General features: G+C 40.1%; 1 protein-coding gene across 9 annotated transcripts in view; it reads right to left on the bottom strand.

Moving 5' to 3' along the window:
- The window catches only part of DENND2B (DENN domain containing 2B), a 153,234-nt gene that overhangs the window by 71,141 nt on the left and 59,510 nt on the right, over positions 1-22,583 (bottom strand). Inside the window, exon 1 of one of the 9 annotated variants that reach the window (XM_079104255.1) lies at positions 18,865-20,380. The exons of 7 other annotated variants lie outside the window; for them this stretch is intronic. In XM_079104255.1, the coding sequence (XP_078960381.1) occupies positions 18,865-18,956 (92 nt within the window). In that variant the 5' untranslated portion in view covers positions 18,957-20,380. Of the gene's footprint in view, positions 1-18,864; positions 20,381-22,583 lie in introns of those variants that run through there. One more of the 9 variants, XM_079104257.1, reaches the window with a different exon arrangement.

Below are 22,583 nucleotides of genomic sequence, written 5' to 3'. Positions count from 1 at the left end.
TTTCCTCTCTGCTTGCCCAAATCCCATTCATACTCCAGGACCCAATTCAAGGTCCCTCTTCACTCAGGCTGGGGAACCATTTGATTCACAATGACCAAGCACCTCTTCTGTACCAGGCACTAAGCCAGTCAGGACACAGTAAGGAAAATAGCAAAGTCCTATACACTCCTGACTGGTGGGAGGGGCTTCAACATGAACTTACCTGCTCACCTGAACCATACAAGAAGGAAAATCAACAATCAAACCTCACAGGCAACTCACTATGTTACTTGTGGGGACTAAGGGGGGCAGGCAGGACATGAAATCTAGTTGGATGAGGTCTTCTTGAGTCATCTTCTACCTTTCCAAGAAGTCACCTGGTCCTGGTGGTTTAGAATACATTGTATTACAAGAATCTCCATGCACCCTGTCCTGCTTTAGAGTTTTATCAGCTTCAGAGATAGGCTGGGGCCAGCATCATTCCATAATAGCCCAAGTCAACCATCCCTCCTTAGGACCAGGCACAGGGCTTCACGCCCTTGCCCTAAGACAGGGAAAAGAGAGAGAATGACCAATTATCTTTTTGGGGGTTCCCAGCCTTTGTGCTGCTGTGACTACAGAGATGACAGAGGTCATATCACATGGGTGGCAACTCCCTTAGGTCTCTACAGGGCAATGTGCCATTCTTTGATTCTAAGAGTAACTCCACCCTTCTGTCTCCTAGCAAGAAAGCTTCTGAGAACATGAGTCAGACTGTTATCAATTTGGTGATAATTTTGCAGACTTTCTAAACATAAAAATAGGTAAACGTTCACATGCACATTGGTCCTTTAACTCCAGCAGTAACAAATGTCATGTGATATATGCCTTACATCTAGTCCCAAACCACCAGTCAGAGCAGCTACTGTAAGTTGACAATGTGCCCACTGATAGCCAAGAGGGCTGCCAGGAAAAAAATGAGACCTTAAGGTAGGTTTGATAGCCTAAACCCAAAGGACAGTCTTAATCCATTTCCCTACCTAAGGGAGGCAAATGTTGCTGCATCAATGCCTGGGCCAAAAAGCCCCATACATTTTCACATCTTATTGCTTTGGAAAGACTGAAAGTCACTGACTTTGTGCCGACATGCAAGACATCCCTTAGGCCTGTCACATATGGTTCAAGAAAGCAGTGAGATGCCAAAGAGTGCACAACCAAGAACCACTTCAAATACCTACACCCTCAGATAATCATACCATGTGTCAGAAACTCTGTGGACCAAGTCCTCAAAACTATACATGAATTTTATTCTAAAATTCATACCAATTCATTTACTTTCTTCCCCCAGAATCACAGAACCAAATGAACCTCTCTACATATAAATCACAGATTCCTGTTTGACCTAAAGAAGGAAGGAATAACATCTAACCCTACCTCCTCTTAGACTTCCAGCAACAGAGACTCCTAGTCTTCCTCATCACCCATCCTCACTGCAATCTGTCTATACCTCAAGCCCCTGAATAAGCACGAACTATTCAGCTTTCTGCTACTAAATCTCCCCTTCAGAGATGCTGAATCAGTCTCATGCCACACTAAGGAAGCTCACATCTTCCCACAGTTTACCCAAATATCAGGCATATGGTTAGGGGTAGAGACCTAGCTGACTTCTTTCTTTGGCAGGGGGCGAGGGGGTGTTTTACTGGGGATTGAACCAGGGATGCTTTACCACTGAGTTACATCTCCAGTCCCTCTTATTTTTTATTTTCAGACAGGATCTTACTAGGTAGCTTTAGGGCCTTGCTAAATTGCTGAGACTGGCCTCAAACTTGCAATCCTCCTGCTTCAGTCTCCTGAGTCGCTGGGATTACAGGACAGTGCCACAATACCTGGTCTTAAAAGTGGCTTTTATAAGTCAGGTCATCTGGCAAGGCCACAGTGGTTGCTGATTCACATGTGAGCATTTTCAGGGATCAGTGAGTAAAGCCTTAAAAAAAGGGCAGGGCAGAGGAAAGAAGTTGCCATCAGTCCTCAGATCACTAGTGTCTAACTCAGAGAGTGTCAGTCTGGGTAAAGATTTGCATCCAACCGAAATAAGTCTTTGAAACCTGTGACATTCAGACCTCTCCTACTTAACTGCCTTCAGAGGGTCCTCCCAAATAGCTAGCCCTATTGGTCAGTCTGTCACCAAGGCTGGAAGAGGACCCAGGGCACCCTAAGCACCCCCTCAGACTCAGCTACTCATTTCCAGGCCCTGTCTACCTCAGTTCCTCCCCCTGCTCCCGACAACTCAGATTTTCAGTCTGCACATATGTGTCTTATGTGCCTGTGTGTCTGTGTTTTATTTACACTATCCATCTCTGTTGTTAGCAACAGAAACAAAGTACTTTAAAAAGCAGAAAAGGCAAGTCTGCCAACTGGCTTGCTGTTCCTGGTCCTGCTTCCAGCTCAGGAAAGAGGCTGGTGAAGGATCTTTCCAGACTCAATCGACCATGTGTGCTGAGAACTCCCAGGGGCCAGGAGGTATGGTGCCAGTCAGTCACTGTTGAGCAGGACCTCAGCCATCACACCTCCCTCTTTTCCCCTGTATTTCATGCCCTGACACCTCATTCTCTCACCTGCTTGGACCCTGGCTACTGTGGAAGGCAGAGCTTCAAGTGGCCAGAATTCAGGAAACCAACTCTCCTCCTTTGGACATTAGGAGACTGAAAGATGAACAGGTGCTGCCTCCCCAGACAGATTCTGGAGGACCAGCAGAGGCTATTTTACTTTCAAGTCATTTCCCATCTTCAGTTTTTTTTTGTTTTTTTTTTTTTGTTTTCCTACAGGTCATCCCAAATTCTAGTATCAGGTTCTTAATAACACCAACAGGAATTACTTGATCAATACTTTCATCAGAGACACAAAACTATGGTGATTCTTGCATTCAAGAAGCTCACAGATTAAGGCAGGAAAACAAGACACAATTGCAAACAATCCAAGTGGGGGATACAGACTAAAAGCACCCCACAATACAACAGGAGTAGGTGCCAAGGCTGGAGCAGCTCAGGGTAGGATTTCTGAAGTGAGACAGGCCTTAAAGCTCAAGAGTAGATGGACAAGAGGCTGGGGTGGTGGCTCAGTGGTAGGGCACTCGCCTAGCACCTGTGAGGCCCTAGGTTTGATCCTCAGCACCACATAAAAACAAAATAAAGGCATTGTCCACCTACAACTAAAAAAAAAAAAAACCAAAAAAAAAAATATATATATATATATTTTTGTTTTGTTTTGTTTTTTTATGTAGATGGATAAAATGAGACGGATGGCTGTTTGAGATGAAGAGTTAGACTGTGATTCAAGGTCCCAAGGCAGGGAGAATGGCAAATATCATTCCCATCGTGTTTTCCTCATATCCCACTGAGCCTCAAGCCCAGGAAGTAAGGAGGAACTGGTCTCTCTTGATGAAAAAAAAAAAAAACCCTCACCTCTGAGTCACCATGTTCTTCAGCTCCTCTGCACCTACCTCTGCCAAAAACATGCTCAGTGTTTCCTTTTGTTGTACTACTCTGAAAACCTCTCCTCTACAGTGTATAGAATGTAGCCAGCCTAACTCCCTAAACCCAAAAACCCAAAAATATCCTGATGGAGTTCTTAGTATTCAAGAACTCAGGCTCTCAGCTGCAATGTGGGCTGGAGCTGACCATTCCTTTGTTGGTACAGGTCAAACCATGAGTGTGGTTTTTACTCACTAGAACAGTATCAGTTCCTGCTAAGCCAGGGTAACAGTCTTTCCTCCTTCCATTTACACTTACAATCACATGGACACTTGACTAATATATACCAAACAGCAAGCAAGTAGGCACCAGTGTCCTTGGAGCTCTTTGGGCACTAAAATGCATTGGACATGCGTCCATCCTCAGGAGCTTACACTGCTGTATCCCTAGGTAGATACAGAGACATATAAATCTAATAAATACCATGAAGACTATTTTAAGTGCCATTAGAGATTAATTTAGTGTTCTTAGAGATGTGCATTAGAGAGATGAAATGCTGTGGACTTAGGTAGAAAGGGATTGTGTCCAAATAGAAGACTGAGAAGAAGCTTAGCAGGATGGGAGAGACAGAGAAGTGACAGGGAAACTATAGCTACAGATCTGTGAACTCAGCCGAGCACAGTAGCGACAGGGCCTAGCTGCTACAAAGAAGACAAAATTTAGACAATACTCATGTATATGGGCAAAAAAAACTTGAGAACTGTATTTGTGACTAATATAACAGGTTATTTTAGTTTATGTTCTGTGGAAAGTGTAAAGCATTCCAACAAAGATTTTAACGTAGACTTTTTATTTTTTGCACCCATGCTGTTAATCGCTAAATGTTAGTCTGATAGTGATGCTGAATAAATGTGCCTTAAAAATTTTTAAAAAAAGATTGAGAAGTCTTCAGAAAGAGGGGTATGGTCCTTACTTACATTTATTACCTAGAAGACCAAAAGGTAATAAAATAAAGGGGCATTCCTGGGGAGATGGAATTAAATGAACAAAGGCTCAGGGGCAAGAAAGTGGAAAACATACGAAGAACAAGATGCTCAAGCTGATGGAGGCTTAGTTGAAAACAGACCAAGAAGAAAGACAGAAATGGCAGATCTCAGAGGTCTTCAAAATCAAATTAAGGATCTTAGCTTTTCTCTGGGGAAATCACAGAAATTTTCTGAGAAAGGAATGATGGGCCAGGGACTGCACTTAAGCAGTACTCAAGTCTACAGGTTTCGACAGAAGAATCTGATTGTGATTAGGAAGAATAAGAGAGGGAAAGAAGTAAGGCAATCAACAAGTACATGAAATAAATTCTCCTCTTTGAGGCTCAAGTTAAACAGAAAAATAAGTAGACAGTTCCCATTGCAGGTAAGTAGCTCTCCATGCAGGAAGGAGCTGCAGAACCAGATGTTGGGAGGGTCAAAGAAGGAATGGGAGATGTACATGAACAATGAGAGGGAAGGGAATTTTAGAGTTCAGGATCCTGAAAGTGGAAGTGCTTCAAGTGATGAAGTCAAAGGTATGACCATGCTACAGGTACCTTAAGAGGAATGAAAATGAAGTCCTTAGAGATGAAAAGACTGAGGAACTGAGTCCAGAGCACTGAAGGATTCCTAGTATGAATCCCCAAGTCCAAATTACGCTGGAAAGGGGACACACAAAGAAGGTTGAAAGCACCAAGGTAAAAGCACCAAGAATGAAGAAAGGCGACATAAGTGGAGGGAAGGACTAACTTCTCATGGGAAAGGTTGCCAGACAGGACTTGGGAACACAGGGGAGAAGTGGCTTCATTAGAGAAAATCACAGGAGAAGTGAGTCATAGGGAAAAGACAGCCCTCAGCTATAATAAAGAGGTACTCAAGCAAAAAGGTAGAAAATAGGGGACAATACCACTTTTTGTCTATTACATTGGACAAGATGATAAAGATACTGTCAGATGTACTGCAGACCAGTAGTTTTTCTGGAGGAAAATATTGAAATACAAACACAAACATAGAGTCATGTGTCACTTAATGATAGGGATACACTTTGAGAAATGCATTGTTGGGTGATTTTGTCATTGTCAAGGCAACATTATAGAATGTACTTACACAAACTAAAATGGCTTCCTATCACTAGGCAATATAACCTTATATACACAGTCCCTTATTAACTGAAATGTTGTTTTGTAGCTCATGACTGTATGTATCAAAAGCTCTAAAAAAAAATACATGCTTACAATGACATTCTATACAAAGTTAAAACACAAACCACAGACAAGAAGAAGAAGCTTATACTCTACTATAGCAATTCCATTCCTAGGTAGCTAGCATACATAAACTCAATTGCACAGTCCTTATACAAGGATGCTCATTACAACAATGTCTATAATACACAAAAGTTAGCAACTTTTGTTTTTAGTACTGTGAATTGAACCCAGGGGCATCTACTTTGGAGTTCCATCCCCAGCCCTGAGTTATCTAAGATTTAAAAGACATTATTAAGCTCAGCACAGTGGTCATGCCTATAATCCCAGCCACCTGGTGGGCTGAGGTAAGAATATCACAAGTTCAAGGCCAGCATAGGCAATTTACCAAGATCCTATTTCTAGGGCTGGGGTTGTAGAGCTCAGTGGTACAGTGCTTGCCTCACATGTGTGAGGAGCTGGGTTTGATTCTCAGCACCACATAAAAATAAATAAATAAAATAAAAATCCATTGACAACTAAAAAATATTTTTTAAAAATCCTATCTCAAAATTAAAAATAAAAAGGGTTGGGGATATAGCTCTGTGGTCAAGTGCCTCTGGGTTCAATCTCCAAGTACTGGGAAAAAAAATTTTTTTTTTGTTACATACCATTTGAGCCAGTTGATCTCATTTTCAGAAACATTTACAAATAACTATCCTGAAGATACACAAGCAGGCACAGCTATATTGACATAAAGACACTTACTTCTCAGCCTTTAATAACAAAATAAGAGAAAAAACCCAAAAGTCTATCACCAGATCAGTTAAATAAATAACACATTCATATAATAGCATTATATGCAGCAATAAACATTATAAAGTAGCACTGTATATACTGTTTGTGGAATATATTCAAAGAAAAATTGTTAGTCAAAAAAGTAGGCTACACCAGCAGCCAGGAGGCTGAAGCATGGGGACTGCAAGTTCAAAGTCAGTCTCATCAACGCAACAAGGCCCTAAGAAATGCAGCAAGACCCCGTCTCTAAATAATATATTTTAAAAAGGGCTGGGGATGTGGCTCAGTGGTTAAGTGTCACTGGGTTCAATCCTCGGGTACCAAAAAAAAAAAAAAAAAAAAGTAGGCAATAATACATAAATGCAAAATGATGCCATTTGAAAAAAATATATATATATCAGCAACATATATGGAAAAAATCCAAAAGGGCAACACATACCAAAAAATTAACAAATTACATGATTTTTACTTTCTTCCTAATATTTGTGTTGTCCCTATATTCTTCAATGAACATGTATTTCTTTTATTATTAAAAAGAATCAATAAAGGAATTTAATTTTGTTCAAAAAGAAAAGGAAATAAGGGCAAGTTGGTCTGCCAACAGCTGATGTGTGTTACCTGGAATAATGAATAAGATTAGGGAAAAAAGAGAGAGACGCTGTTGACAGAAGTGTAACAAAAAAATAAGATATGAGAGGAAGAGCAAGGCTTGAAGTTTCTGTCTAGGTCAAGAATTGGCAGTAACAAGAATGAAGCAGGTAAGAGGTAGGAGGTCAGCTGGGAGAGCTGCTCATTACTGCAGGGCAGGGTACAAGACAGAGGAAACAGCACAGCTCCCAAAAATGTTAAGTGAATTAACTCCCCACTTCACAGACTCTGAACCTGGCAGGGAGCTCAGCTCTTTCTGGAGTGGTGAAAAGAAAGCTGTCTGTGAAGACCACATAAGACTGAGCTACCTGTGGCAAACAGGGTGACCCAGGAAACTAAAGCAGGCCTCAAAGTAGCCTGAGTCAAGTCTGCACAGTGAGCAACTCTATTTCTCCAGAATTAATGAGATAAAGGTTAGAGAAGCTCAAGAAACACAGTGAGCAAAGAAGACTGATAAGCCAGGTGGTCATCACAAGCCAGTCTAGCATTCAGGCAAAGGTGAAACACCCAAAACCTGAGCTTACTGGCTGTGGGGCATCTGTGAACCAGGACAGACATTCTTTTTTTTTTTTTTAATTATAAACAAATGGGATACATGTTGTTTCTCTGTACATGGAGTAAAGGCATACCATTTGTGTAATCATAAATTTACATAGGGTAATGCTGTTTGATTCATTCTGATATTTTTTTCCTCCCCCCCCCTTTTCCCTCTGTACAGTCCTTCCTTCCTCCATTCTTGCCATCCTCCTTAACCCTAACCCTAACACTAACCCCTCCCACCCCCCATTATGTGTCATCATCCGCTTATGAGCGAGATCATTCGTCCTTTGGTTTTTTGAGATTGGCTTATCTCACTTAGCATGATATTCTCCAATTTCATCCATTTGCCTGCAAATGCCATGATTTTATTATTCTTTATGGCTGAGTAATAGTCCATTGTGTGTATATATATATATATATATATATATATATATATATATATATATATACACCACAGTTTCTTTATCCATTCATCAACTGAAGGGCATCTAGTTTGATTCCACAATCTGACTATTGTGAATTGAGCAGATATGAACATTGATGTGGCTGTATCTCTGTAGTATGCTGATTTTAAGTCCTTTGGGTATAGGCCAAGGAGTGGGATAGCTGGGTCAAATGGTGGTTCCATTCCAAGCTTTCTGAGGAATCTCCATACTGCTTTCCAGAGTGGCTGCACTAATTTGCAACCCCACCAGCAATGTATGAGTGTACCAGGACAGACATTCTATCAGCATGTATGTTCTCCTTCTGTGTATGGTACCCTCTAACACAAGCCCACAGAGGGTAGACTAGTTGTTAAGAAACCATAAGAAGGCCAACCACCTGAGATGCCGTGGGTGTCCACTGAAATACAGCCAACCTTCTACTTTCAAGACTGGATCTTGTCCAAAGAGACAGCTGCCTGAATTTGGTACTCAGTTTCATCCCCCAGTGCCAAACTGAATATGCCCTATGACAATAAAAAATCAGCAGCAGCTTTTTCTTATATTAAAAACTGATAGAGATCATGGCAGTTGTTCAAGTTTTCTGGAGTCATTGCTACAAAGAGGAAACAGCACAAGAAGGTTAAAGAGAGAGAGAGAGAGATTGATTCAAATTCTTCCGTGGCTCAAATTCCCCCCTCATTCTATCTAATAAGGACAACAAAGACAAAGGAGCACCTGGTGCACTGGGAGGTAGTCATCTGCCTGCCTTGTTGTTTTATATCCTCTGGAATAATCACCCCTTCCTAATTAGGGCCTCTCCCTGGTCACTATAATCTCGAGATTTATTTGTGATGTGGGCTTTGTTCAGCAAATGCCCCAGGCTGGGGCTGGATTACTTCCAGATCCAAAAGAGTTACATAGATAAAGGAAAGGACAATCTCTGTCTACCTTCTATGATCCAAAAGATGGAGAAAAAGAGGAGATAAATGCAAAGGGCTTGTTCACCTGTTCTTTCAGCACTGAGTCAACCTCCTGCTGGTAAATGGAGGGAAAGCCCGATACCTGGTACTTGAGAGGGAATTAAATATCAGGTCAATTCCCTTCCCTCCCGAGCTCTAATAAGGGTGAGACAAAATACTGTTTCAATACAAGCAAGAACACAAGTTACATGGCTCTGACTTGCTGGTAAAAAGTCAATGCTTTGTTTCCCAAAGTCTACAAATCTGCCTTTAGTTGGAAATACAGAGTAGAAAGCACAGCATATAGAACTCAACGTCTTGAATTACCATCCAATTCTTAATGAATTTCAGCAGAAAGGGAAGATTTTTAAAGGTGGCCATGTAAGGGGAGTGATATATATCTGTATTTCCTGGGTATTTTAAACTTCATTTTTCTATCAGGTCACCAGAGAGCCACATAGATGCCATTAGCTCAGTTCCTTATACAATGGTTTTCACCAAGCTGCAATTTTATGTAATACATTTGAGTTTGATCAGCAATCTCTGTAAGACAGCTATAGGAAATCAACACTGCAGAAGCACTGGTTGTAAAAATGGTAAGGAAACAGCTATGGTTGTAAAAACAAGAAAACAAATAAATAATATGTACGTTTTTGTTAATAAAACAAGTATCTAATATTGTCATTCAACATCACCATACATATCCATATAAATTTCACTAAAATATAAAACTTGAAAAAAAAATCTTTACCGGCCTTGAGAGATTAGTACCACAGACTGCCAAGAAGTCAGGGTGGAAGTCTTTCACAGCAACCACAGTGAAGAACAAGACTGGGGCATTTGCTTGCTCTTCTTTTCTTTGGTGCCCATTACCTGTTCCTCTGTTATTAACAGGATTAGGGCCTCCCTTTACCAGTCATCTACTGTGTGCCAAGCATTGTTCCCATGTGTTAATTATGTTGATTCATTTAATACTCCGAAACAATCCTATGAGGTAAATGTTTCCAATTCTATTTTACCAAATAAGAAACCAAAGCCCAAAGTGGTATAGCTAGTAAAAGGAGGAGCCAGAATTCAAAATTCCCCTTCTTTCTACAATCCTATGGAATGTACAGAGGGTGTTGCTTTTATTATGTCTTCTGTAGCTAGCCACATCAATTCCTCTTCTGAAAAGACAGAATATAAATCTGAAGAAATCTTGTTATGTGAAAATATTTTATATGCTGTAAGGCAGTATTCCTATATAAATAGCAACCCTGTCCTCTAGGAAAAGATGCATAAAGCAGAGCTGACATTACCACTACAGGTATGTGCATGTGGGCAAAGCCAGCAGGCAATGAACTCCCACAGCTTAATAGAAAAGCTTTTCTCTCATATTAAAATTCATAAAGCCACGTGGGTCAGTCGCTCCTGTAAACAGAGGTATTTGGCAAGACAGTGAGAATCATCCCACCTGGAGCCTCGCCTGGGCACAGACTCTTTGCTTTACCATCAGAGAGATGCTGGTATTTGGCAGGTGGGCCTTCCTTTCTCCCACCTCCCTTTTCATTGCTTCTCCTTCAGTGATGACCATCCTCAAAGCATTCTTCCAAGAAATACGATATTTGAGAAGAGGAATTATCATTTCAAGTTTTTATGTCTAGTTCATCACCACCAATCCAATACTTTAGATCAACATTCTCTAAAACTCTGAAACTTACAATATGTTTCTATCCTATAAGCTTGAAAGCTACTACCTAGGAGATAACTATATCTTCCCTAGTACTTCAGAGACAAAGTTGGGTTCAGAAAAAGGGTCACTCCCCCTCCAGTCCTGGACTTCACTGGTTTTCCAGAAATTTAATAGGCAGTGGTCATCAGCAGCAAGAAAATGCTGGAAGTTACTTTATCTGGAGGGACAGGCGCCCCCTCTGCATACCCATCCAAACCCTGTGAGCAAAGTGTAAAGAACACAACAGAAATCCTGGCAAAGATTGGCTAGTAACACAAAGCCCAATCAGAAACACATCAGGGGCCACTACACAAAGCAATTCCTCACAGATAGAGCAGTGAGCAGGGGCTCACTGGCCAACAGCCCTAACACTGGCCATACCTAAGTGACTGAGTGTGTGTCCCTCTAAAGGTCTCTCCTTCAACTCTCACTCACATAACAACTCTTTGCCTTCTCACTACTGATCCCCTTCCCGTTTAATTTTGGCCCATCCCAACAAGTGAACAGCAATGCAGCGATGTCATAGAGCACGACAGATTGGACAGTTACGTAAAATCCTATTTTGTGTTTCTCTCACTGGTCTTCTCTTGCCATTCATTGATCAGGCTTCTAACCTTCGACAGTGCCCAGCTTCAAACTCCCCACAGAATCCCACACCACCTGTCCTAAAATACAGGTTCTCTGACAGCTCGCTCTTCATACTGGCAACTTCAATACCTATGACCATTCGAAAACCTGGTCTCACAAGTGACTCCTGACTTCAATTTCACTTTCACTTTAGTCATGTACAAATCTTAGACACTGGACAAATCTTGGACCTTATCCTCATTTGAGACTACAGATCTCAAAATCTCATCCTCTAAAATCCTTCCATTTGGCTACTATTTTCCTTCCTGCCTATCTCTTGACCTTCTTAAAACCCAGCAGCTGCTCTCTTACCTGGCCAGATCTCTGTTTCCCTAAGTCCTATTCCTTTTTCTTTAGTGTATATCAGCCATCTCCTTGCCTTGCCTTTCTGTCCATCCAGGTTAGAATCCATCGCCCCTCCCTCTCTCCTTCTACTTTATCTATCTAAAAAGCCTTGACTCTGAATCAATCCAACCACTGGTCTTCTGTCCCTCTGTCAGGACAACTAAAAATTGCTGACCAGAAATCAACATGTTTAAACATATCTGAAAGGTCTCTCAGAGATATTCTAATGTATTTATGGATGAAATTGTACAATGCCTGGAATTTGCTTTGAAAAAAACAGTGAAGGTGAAGTAGTAGACAAAAACAGAAATAAAACAAGCTAGTACATATGTTGATAAGAGTTGAAGCCGAATGGTGAACAAAAGGGTGGTTGTCATCTACTTGTTCTGCTGTATGTTTGACATTTTCCATAACAGAAAACTTAAAAAATAAAAAGCACTGAAGTGAAAGATTAGTGGGAATAGTGCCAAAAGTCACCCATAGGTTGCCTACTAGTCACAAAATGAAAACTGTAATTTTACAATGGAGAAATTTGGCTGAATTACTTTAACCAGTAAACACATTTGGCATCAAGAACAGATAAAGGGGGTTGGGGTGTGGCTCAGTGGCAGAGCGTTGGCAGAGTACGTGTGAAGCACTGGGTTCAACCCTTAGAACCACATTAAAAAAAAAAAATCAAATAGAGGAATTGTGTCCATCTACAACTAAAACAAAATATTCGCAAAACGAATAGAGAACCAGGCTTTATGTGCCTCAGATCCACTGCATCATCTATAAAGGATGTTTCCTCCTAAAAATGTTTAACCTAAATCCAATCAAGCCTCTATATCTAATTTAAAGTTTATAGAAAATATGAGGGAGGAAGAACCTGAACAATACCCCAAAGAGACAACCAGACAGATCCATAAAGTAAAAAGTGAGTTTATGTTAAAAAATAAAAAGGAATGTATAAAACTAAGTTCATCATTTCCCACTCCACCCCTAATAAAACACTCCTCCAGTTTTTCCAGGAAGTCACCCAAGTTTCTACAAGTCATCCCTGCCTTTTCATTCTCCAGAAGGAGATTAGTGGGAATAATCTAGCTCTAGTTCAGTCTCTCTCAAAGTCCTGCGAATGCTCTTTCAATGCCTTAGTCTCGCCTTCATTCCCTGCCACTCTTTACCTCAGACGTGGCCATCAACAAGACTTGACTTGCTGCAACAATCTTCTGAAAATCATATCTTTGCTCCAGTTTTACTTTCCTCACTCTACTCTCTACCCTTCTTTCTCTGCATCTTTCTAATATGCATATTTAACCACATCAGTGTTAAAAATTTGTAGCAGCTCCACTGCCCAGCAGGTTTCCCAAAATGTGAGGAACTACCTGGCACTTGACATGTGACATGGTACTCACACACAGCATTAAGTAGCAGGAACCACAACACAATAAGTCACTCACTTTCCATTTCTCCAAACCTTCTCATTAGGTTAAGGAGAAAGTCTGTACTTGCTGCTGTCTTTATCTCCTGAACACTTGATAATTTCTTAACAAGAGAGGACTCTCATAGGCAGCAGTTTGGGCTAAAATTTTTAAACTATTTTTTGTTTTCACTGTATTTATTATAAAGGTTACCTTCTATAATACTAATTCTTTAAGAAAGTGAGATAATGCTTCCTTTTAAAATAAATTTAATCTGGAAAGTGAGGTGATTTAATTATTATGTAAATAATACTTCAGTTATTATTAAGAACCTTTGGGTGGGGCTGGAGTTGTGGCTCAGTGGTAGAGCTCTTACCTACCATTCGTGAAGCACTGGGTTCAATTCTCAGCAACACATATAAATAAATAAAATAAAGGCCCATTGACAACAACAACAAAAAAAATTTTTAAAGTACTTTTGGTAATATTTTGAAGATGGTAAGCAATGAATCAAGTCTGGAAAAAAAACTGTCCTATAGTTTAAAATTAAAATTTCTCTGTAAGGTTATGGTAATTTCAAAACAAGTCATCAAAATGATATTCACCTCTACTTGAACCAGGCAGGCCTTTGTCACTACCTCAAGGAACACAACATGGTCTATGTGAGGATGTGTAACTTCCAATGCCAGAGGAAATAAAAGCCATGCAATCTCTGCCAGTGTTTCCAGGGGCATTTGCTCTCAGGTTGTGAGCCACCTCATTGTAACTCTAGTTGCCCTGACACTGCTAAGCAAGGGACCACATGGAGCAATAACTGCAGGGGTGGATGGTGGTGAGAGAAAGAAAACTCTGAAGGGCAAGCAAGCAAACTGATGTCTCCCCAGATGCTCCAGTATTCCCAGTCCTTTCACCACACATGGGGGTGAAAGAGCCTTCAGATGATTCCAGGCACAGCCCCTAAACAACTAAAACTACACGAGAGGACCCCAGGCAAGCCACCCAGAACCAAGAGATAATAGTAAAACAATTGCCAATATGTTTGGGGGTAGGATTTGGTAGGCAGGACATTGGTAGATCCATCCTCTCCAGAGCTCACCAGTCTCATCTTGACTCCCCTCACTCTGCCCTGCCAAGAACAGCACATCTGACAGCTCAGAAGTTCCCTGCACACTTTGCACTTATGCTTCACTCCTCCTTGTCCCTGCATATGTTAATTCTTCCACCTGGTATGTCCGTCCCTGCCTTGCCTACTGGGGGAAAAAAAAAAAAAAGTGCATCTTCGTATTCTGTACCAGCACTTCTGTCTATGAAACTGTGCACTTATCTTCCTCACTCTCCTCCCACATGTGTCTGAATCAATCCTTTCCTCCCAGGGCTGTGTCTTCAGGGGCTCAGATCCCACTGCAATAAACTGGTCTTTGATATACCTGGTCCACCAAACAATGGTGTTCCTTAAGGGGATGGACTGTATTTCTACATGCAGCTGTCCCTGAAGGGGCCTGATGAATATAGATCTGCATAGTTTCTCCTTCTGCTTCCTTACTTGTCTAAGCTCCTGGCTGAAGGAGCAGAAACGCTGCCAGCTCAGTTCTACTCTCCTCAGTCTCCCAAACCCTGTCAGTATCAGAATTCTACTTATACTCGACTCTGAGGCTTTCTCTTCTGGATTCATAACCCTCACGAAGGGCAACCCTAGGCTGACCCAGCACTAAAAGTTGCCTTTTAAAATATAGTTAGGCCACAGACAAGTGCAGTGGTGGCACACCTGTAATCCCAGAGACTCAAGAGGCTGAGGCAGGAAGACTGCAAGTTCAAGGCCAACCTGGGCAACTTAGTGAGACTGTCTCAAAAATAATAAAAATTTTTTTAAAAGATAGAGACATAGCTCAGTGGTAAGCACCCCAGGTTCAATTCCCAGTACCCCCCCCAAATAATAAAAATAAAAAACAAAATACAGTTAAGTGATTAGCTTCGTGTTTTAGAGTCTTCAATAACCAGTATTTCTCTTCCTTCTCTCACTTCAAAAATCTGAAATTGACCAAATTATGCTATTACATGTGTGAACATACCAGGGTGAATTTCACCTTTATGTATATTCATAGAGCATCAATTTAAAAAATAAATAAATAGAAGAAAGAACAGTAGACTAGAAAGCAAACTGAGGGAGGGAGAAGGGAGGAAAAGAGGAAGTACCGGGAACGGAAATGGAGCAAATCATATTCCATGCATGTATGATTATGTCAAAGTGACTCCCCCCACTATGTATAACTACAAGGCACTAACAAAAACATCTTTTTCTAATCTGTATTGACCTATCTTCTAAGCAGCCACATTTCTTCACATCTTCCTGCTCTTCCCCTCTTGCAGTCACACCCTTTCTAGGTCTTACCACTCCTTGAGACTTTGGTCCACTGACACTCTGTCACTATGTCACTGGTGTTCACCTATGCTCCCACTTAAGCCAGCATGATTCATCAAACCAGGAATGATTTAAGAGAGAGGACTATGTGTCACGATATCTAGGCCTAGTGTTAACATGACTCAGGATAGGATTTACTTTACTGTAAAGGTCTTCCTAGGGAACGGATAAAATGATCCCCCAACATTAAGAATAGGAATCTCTCTATACCATATATAGGATAACAGAAACACAAAAAACAGGATTGGGAATCCAGGATTGGGAAGACTTGGGTGTAATTTTCAATCTACCTCTCTTACTAATGGCTTCTTTTCCATTGCAAATTGAGTCAGTTATATTTCTTTATAAATGCTGCAGAAAATGTTTTTAATTGTTATAGTCATCCTAAATAGAAAATATTACAAGAATTTGAATACAGTTAGCCTCAACTCACTATAAACACTAAAGTGAAGTTTACAAATTTTACAAAAGAACCAACTTAATAGGAACAAGCATTATTAGTTTTTTTAATCAATAAAATTTAATTCCTACTTCACTCAAAAAGAAATCTTAATTATAAATTAAATGTAAAAGAACTACAAAATACCATTAAAAACTATTAAAGTTTTGGGGTCTTTTTGTTTTGTTTTGTTGGAAGTATTGAGGATGAAACCCAGGGAAATTCCATCACTAAGCTACAGCCCCAGTCCTTTTTATTTTATTTGGAGACAGGATCTTACAAAGTTACCCAGATGGCCCCTGAACCTATGATCCTCCTGCCTCGGCCTTCTAAGTAGCTGAGATTACAATGTGTGTCACTTGCACCAAGCCATGAAGTATTTTTATTATTCTTATGAGTGAAGAAAAATTTTCAAAGTATAACACAAAATTCAATTCAAAAGCTACGAAGGGGGGAAAAGAACACCACAAAGGAAAATAGCATTCATTTGCTGGCATAAAAATTTAAAACATGTGAAGGACAAAGGATTAGCATAAACAAACTTAGAAAAAAAAATTTAACTGGAGGGAAAATATCAGTAAAATATATGGCAGAGTTCTAATGTAATATGTATGTAAAATTTCTTACAAATCTACAAAACAATAATAACAATAATAACCATCAAGAGCTGGGGATGTAGCTCAGTAGCACAGGATGCGCTTAGCAGTGTGAGGCCCTGAGTTTAATCCCCAGCACTACCCCACCCCACCCCACCAAAAAAAAAAAAAAAAAAAAACCAGAAAAATGAATGATATATTTGAGTGAGAATAAAATTCACAAAAGAATAAAAACAAGCACCAATAAGCATTAAAAGATGCAAAATCTCACTAATTAAATAAATCCTAATTTAAGTAACAATAATTACAGAAATCCCAATTAAAGTAACAATAAGAAATGCTTTTTTACCTATCAGATTGGCAAAGATCAAAAATATTTAGCTGGGCACAGTAGTGCACACCTGTAATCCCCGGGAGCTCAGAAGGCAGAAAGCCAGCCTCAGCAACTTAGTGAGACCCTAAGAAACTTAGTGAGACCCTGTCTCAAAATAAAATATTTTTTAAAAAGGGATGGGGATGTGGCTCAGTGGTTAAGCCTTGCTGGGTTCAATCCCTAGTACCCCCCAAAAAAATATTTAAAATATCCACGTTGGCAAGGGTGTGGCAGAAACAGACACCTTTATATACTGTTGATGAGAATTAAGTTGATACAACTTCTTTGGAAAACAGTTTGGCAATATTTATTAACATTTTAAATGAGCATACCCTTTGATCATCAAATCTTCCCTTCTAGGAATTTTGCCTAAGGAAAGGCAAGTACTGGAACGCGGCAAAGACAGCTGTGTGCTGCTGTTTGTTGCAGCTCTGTTTATAATAGGAAAAACTGGAAACAACTCAAATGTCCATCATTAGGGGTTTGGTTAAATAAATTATGATCTGAAGAAACACATGCGCTGTTCAAAGCAAAGTACTGACATGGAAAAATATTCTCAGTATATTGTAAGTGAGAAACAGTATGATCTTCATTGTGGTAAAATATATAATACAAACTTTGCCTTTTAAACCATTAAGTGTACAATTCTGTGACATTAATTACACTGACAAGCCATGCAGCTTTTACCAATGTTTCCAAAACTTTTTCATAGCTCCAAAAACTGCAACCATTAAGCAATGATTCCCTATTCTCCTCTCTCTCCAAGCTCCAAGTAACAAAAAATTTTCTGTCTCTATCTCTATAAATTTGTCATTTCTAGATATTTTATTTCAGTTAGGCACAATGTTTTCAAGTTCCATTCATGTTGCAGCATACATCAAAATTTCATCCCTATTTATGGCCAAATAATATTCCATTGTATGTATACACCACATTTTGGTTTTCTACTAATCTGGCAGTAGAACAGTTGGATCGTTTTCACTTTTTGGCTACTGTGAATAATGGCATTCAAATATTTGAGTCCCTTTTTTAAATTCTTTGGGGTGTACACCTAGGAGCACAATCACTGGATCACAGGACAATTTTAGGTTTTTAAAGGGATGGCCAAACTATTTTCCATAGAGCTACACCACTGACATTTCGACCCCTATAGTGTCTGAGGGCTCTAACTTCTCTATATCCTCACCAATGTTTATTATTATTTTCCATTTTTTATTAGAATATAATATTTTTGTAAAAATTAATAAATATATAAATGTGTCATTTAAAGATATAACAGTAATTCTATTTCTGGGCATGGGTTTCCTAAAAGAGGCACATATTCTACCCACTGTATATTTCCTCATGTGTTGCTTTTGTTTAAAAAAATGTTAGGAAAAAAAATGAGCCTGAGACAGCTTCATGCATGCTTGCTAATCTGAAACACATTATGGTTCTCGTGTTAGTACCCAGCAGAGCTCTACTCAGCACAAATGGAAAGCCCTGGGTCCCAGCCCTCACTCGGCCACCATGGGCACTCAGTTTCTTGCCTCTGAACTCTGAGACCCCTGGGACTAGATCCGAGTTCCTAGCTAGTGTGCCACGAATGGGTTACAACTGTGTGGCTGTATTGACTCCTCCAATCCTAGGGGAGCACTGAGGCTGGGAACCCCAGGCTGGTTGTCTCATGCTAGCAGCAGCTGCCTCTTTTATCCCGGTGTGTCTGACAATGTGTCGACTGGGCAGCCCTGGGTCAAGCAACCTCTAACACTCCTTCCTAGAAGGAAACAGCATTCTGTAGTTATGCTGAACAAATAAGGGGAGCTAAAGAAAAGGAGAGCCAAGGGAAAAACCTAAGAGAAGAATAATGACCCTCCCCTCAAAGGGAGAAGAAAGACCAGAAAAAGATTAAAGAGCCAGGAATGCCAAGGAAGAGAGGGCAGCTTATATTTACTAACCCAGGGGTCTCACCTGAAGCCACAGTCACTGAGGTAGACAGCACAGGGCAGGCCTGAAGCCATGCTGCTCAGAGAAAAACATCCCAAGGTCACCTGCTTGGGCATCAACAAGTAGAAAACCTGACCTCTGTGGGAAAAGGCACTGAGGCCTGGACAAGTGAAAGCCAAGTGAAATCCTCTCTTCCAGGTGTTCTCAGCCTTTCCACTGCCAACTGTGGACTTTGCCCTTGAAATTCAACTCCTGAGCTAAAGAGATAATCTCCCAGGCATGTCTTGTGTAAACTTGGCAAATCAAAAGAACACACTCAATATAGAGCTTGCTTTCAGTTCCTGAAACAGCCTTGCCAACCAAGAGGCTGTGCTCAAGGACAGGGAAAGAGAGGGGGTGCTTTTCATGGCATGTATGTCACCTACCCTAATGGTATCAAGTGCCCCACATGGGTGTTTTTCTAAAAATGTGATAAGCAGCTGTTAAGAAATACACATCTGGAAACCTCACCTGGAAGTGATATAGACAGCATGGGAAGAGTCACTGTAAGGGCACAGAACTTCACCAGGCTTTGTTGATGTTATAGGGCAAGTCACCCAAGAACTGCTAAAGTGGAGACTCATAGACATGAAATTCTAGGTTAGGAGAAGAACACCAATTAACATCTGACCCTCAACTTCCTATTGCCTCTCAGCTGCCAAGCCTCTTAACCAGTGGTTCTCAAAGTGGGGTTCCCAACCAACAGCATCAATTCCAACTTTTCTTACTTTCTTTATCCCTCTCTTTTTTTCAGAGGTGGGGGCTGGGGGAAGTTAGACAGGATCTCTCTATGTTACCCAAGCTGGGCTCAAACATTCAATTTTCCTGCCTCAGCCTCACAAGTAGCTGGGATTAGACATGTGCCACAAATCCCTGCTTTTTCCAAATTTGTTAGAAACGCAAATTCTCAGGTTACACTCAGACTCATTAAATCAAAACCTAGCTCTCCAAGTTTGGCGCATGTTCAAATCTGAAAATCACTGTTCTAAGGCCCCAGGGAGTTCTGCAATCTGGAGTTCTGACCCCCACCCACCTTCCCTTATCTTCTAAGTGACCAACTGAGGGAAAAAATATCACCTCTGTAGTGAACTACCCAATGAAATAAACTAGATCCCTCTGACTTCAGATCCTGTAGTCCTCCAATGGTCTTGGAGCTTCTTTTCTATGAACCAAAACCTAATGTGTTCCTTTTCTGCTTTCAGAAGAGCAGTGTTTCTTTAGGTCCAGGATGAGTCAGGCCCTTCAAGTTCTGATCTCAGCCCATCTTTTTAGTTTCGTCCCCTAATTAATCTGTATGTTTCTACCAATGAAAGTGACCACTTAATGTCTGCTCAGTAAATCAATGTTAAAAAATAATCTGGAGGGGCTGGAGTTGTAGCTCAGTGGTAGAGCACTTGCCTAGCATGTGTGAGGCACTGGGTTCCAGCCTCAGCACCAATAAAAAAATAAATAAAGCATTGTGTCCGTCTACCACTAAAAATATATTTTAAATGATAATAATAATGATAATAATAATAATAATAATCTGGTGGCTGGAGCTGTAACATAGTGGCAGAGCACTTGCCTAGCATGTGTGAGCCACTGGCTTTGATCCTTAGTGCCACATAAAAATAAGTAAATAAAATAATGTCCAACTAAAAATTTAAACAACAATAATAATAATAGTAATCTGAAAAACACCCACTCAAGTAATCTTCCTAGACACAGATATTTTTCTTCAGGAGCAAGGTAGTCACTTTAAAAAAAAAAAAAAAAAAAAAAAAAAAGCAGGGATGGGGAGAAAAGTGGAATTCAATTATTTACAAAATAAACTTCTTCTGTGTCAAAATCTATGCTACTTCTGAAATTCAGTCTCACCCTGCTCTGCTCTTCACAAACTATTTCATCTCAGCAGCCTCACATGTCTCTTGAATACCAAGGAATGAGAATGTATAAACACCCTGCACATTTTCATTTCAGAACCTTGGCCCTTGATTTATAGAATCCAAATAGGATCAATCCCTTTAGAAAAAGAAGTATCTACTGATAGAAACTAGTCAGTGTTCAATTTCCAAGAAGTAAAAGTTGTGGCCTGATAAATTTCTTTCCTCAAATATTTCCTACAGAGTTGGAGACTCTAGAAGAGATCTATAAACTAGAAAATCGGGATTATTTACAAATTCCAGTTATTGACAAATTACTTTTCCCCTAAACCAAATTCTATTTTTCTTTTTTTAACATGCTTTTTCGGTTATATATGGACACAGTGCCTTTATTTTCACATGGTGCTGAGGACCAAACCCAGTACCTAGTCAAATGCTCTACCACTGAACTACAACTCCAGCCCCAAATTCTATCTTCTTAGTATAAAAATATTCCATTTTCCTACTATATAAAACAGGAGAAATCATAATCTAAAATACTTAACTTCCTGTACAGTAATTAATGTGAAGGACCATCTTGCTTCCTGCCCAGATTAAGAGAGATAACAGAACAAACCCACCCTCCTGCTTTTGATATGGACTGGCAGTCTCAGTATTTAACCAGAAACTCCATTCAGAGAAAGTTGAAAATAACTGATTCAACTCTACATCCAAAAGCTACTGTAGTTTCCAGTGAATAGAAAGGAAGATATGACAGTAAATAAATAATTCAGGGGAAAAAATCAATAAATGTTTAGGTAAATAAGAGGAGTGCATTTGGTATATCAGAGTTTGGGCATAAAAAAAAAATGCTTTGGAATCACACAGACTTAGATTTAGTTTTCTTATTAAAAAACATTTTTTTAGATGTTGATAGACCTTTATTTTTTATTCATTTATTTATATGTAGTACAGAGAATAGAACATGGTGCTTCACACATGCTAGGCAAGTGCTCTACCACTGAGTCACAACCCCAGCCCGGATTTAGCTTTTTAAGTAAGTTAGCTGCTCAGAGTTCCTGTAGACATCAGGATGTCAACAAATTCACCCACAGATTGTTGTGAGGGTTTACTAAAACAACACAAATAAAAATGCCTAGTGTAACACAATGCCTAGACAGAATTAGCACTCTCCTAATGATAAACCATAAACCTAAAACCTTCAGAAAACTGTATGCCACACATTGCTTGATCCCAAGCATTAGCAGAATATGTTCATTCAAATTGTTAGCTGAGCAGCCACATGCCTATCCCTACTCTTTCTCTAGACTCTTTCCAATCAGTTCAGTGTTCCTCTTAACTAGCCATACCTCTTAAATTTCCACACTTTATCCCAAGTTGTGCCACAGACCTAGAATATCTACTTATGTGGCTCTCCAGGCCCCCGACAATGGCCAAAAGGCTCTGTCTGAAGCAGGCTCTGCTTACATCTACCCTACATCCGCTTGCTCTCTATGTCTACCAATGAGGACTTCTATTCAACATGTCAAGTCCTTCCTACCTCAGGACTCTGCCTTTGCTGTTCCTTTCTTAGAAAGGTACTTTCTCCAAATCTGTACATTCATGAATTCTGACTCTTGAGCTCAAAGCTTAAAGATGACATTCACAGAGAGACTTTCTCTAACCTCTCAAGTCCCTATTACTCTTTTACATCACCATTAGTTCCTCACATCTCTATCTTTATCTCAATTACTGATTTGTTGAATGAAAGGTTTCCCCATGTACTTCAAGCTCCATGACAAGGACTTTTGCTATCTTGGTTATCATGACATCCCTACTGTACAGAAATAAAATTAGAACACA

The sequence above is a fragment of the Sciurus vulgaris genome, assembly GCF_902686455.1.
Source record: "Sciurus vulgaris genome assembly, chromosome: 11".
Classification (NCBI taxonomy): Eukaryota; Metazoa; Chordata; class Mammalia; order Rodentia; family Sciuridae; genus Sciurus; species Sciurus vulgaris.
This window is presented reverse-complemented; position numbering and strand designations above follow the sequence as displayed.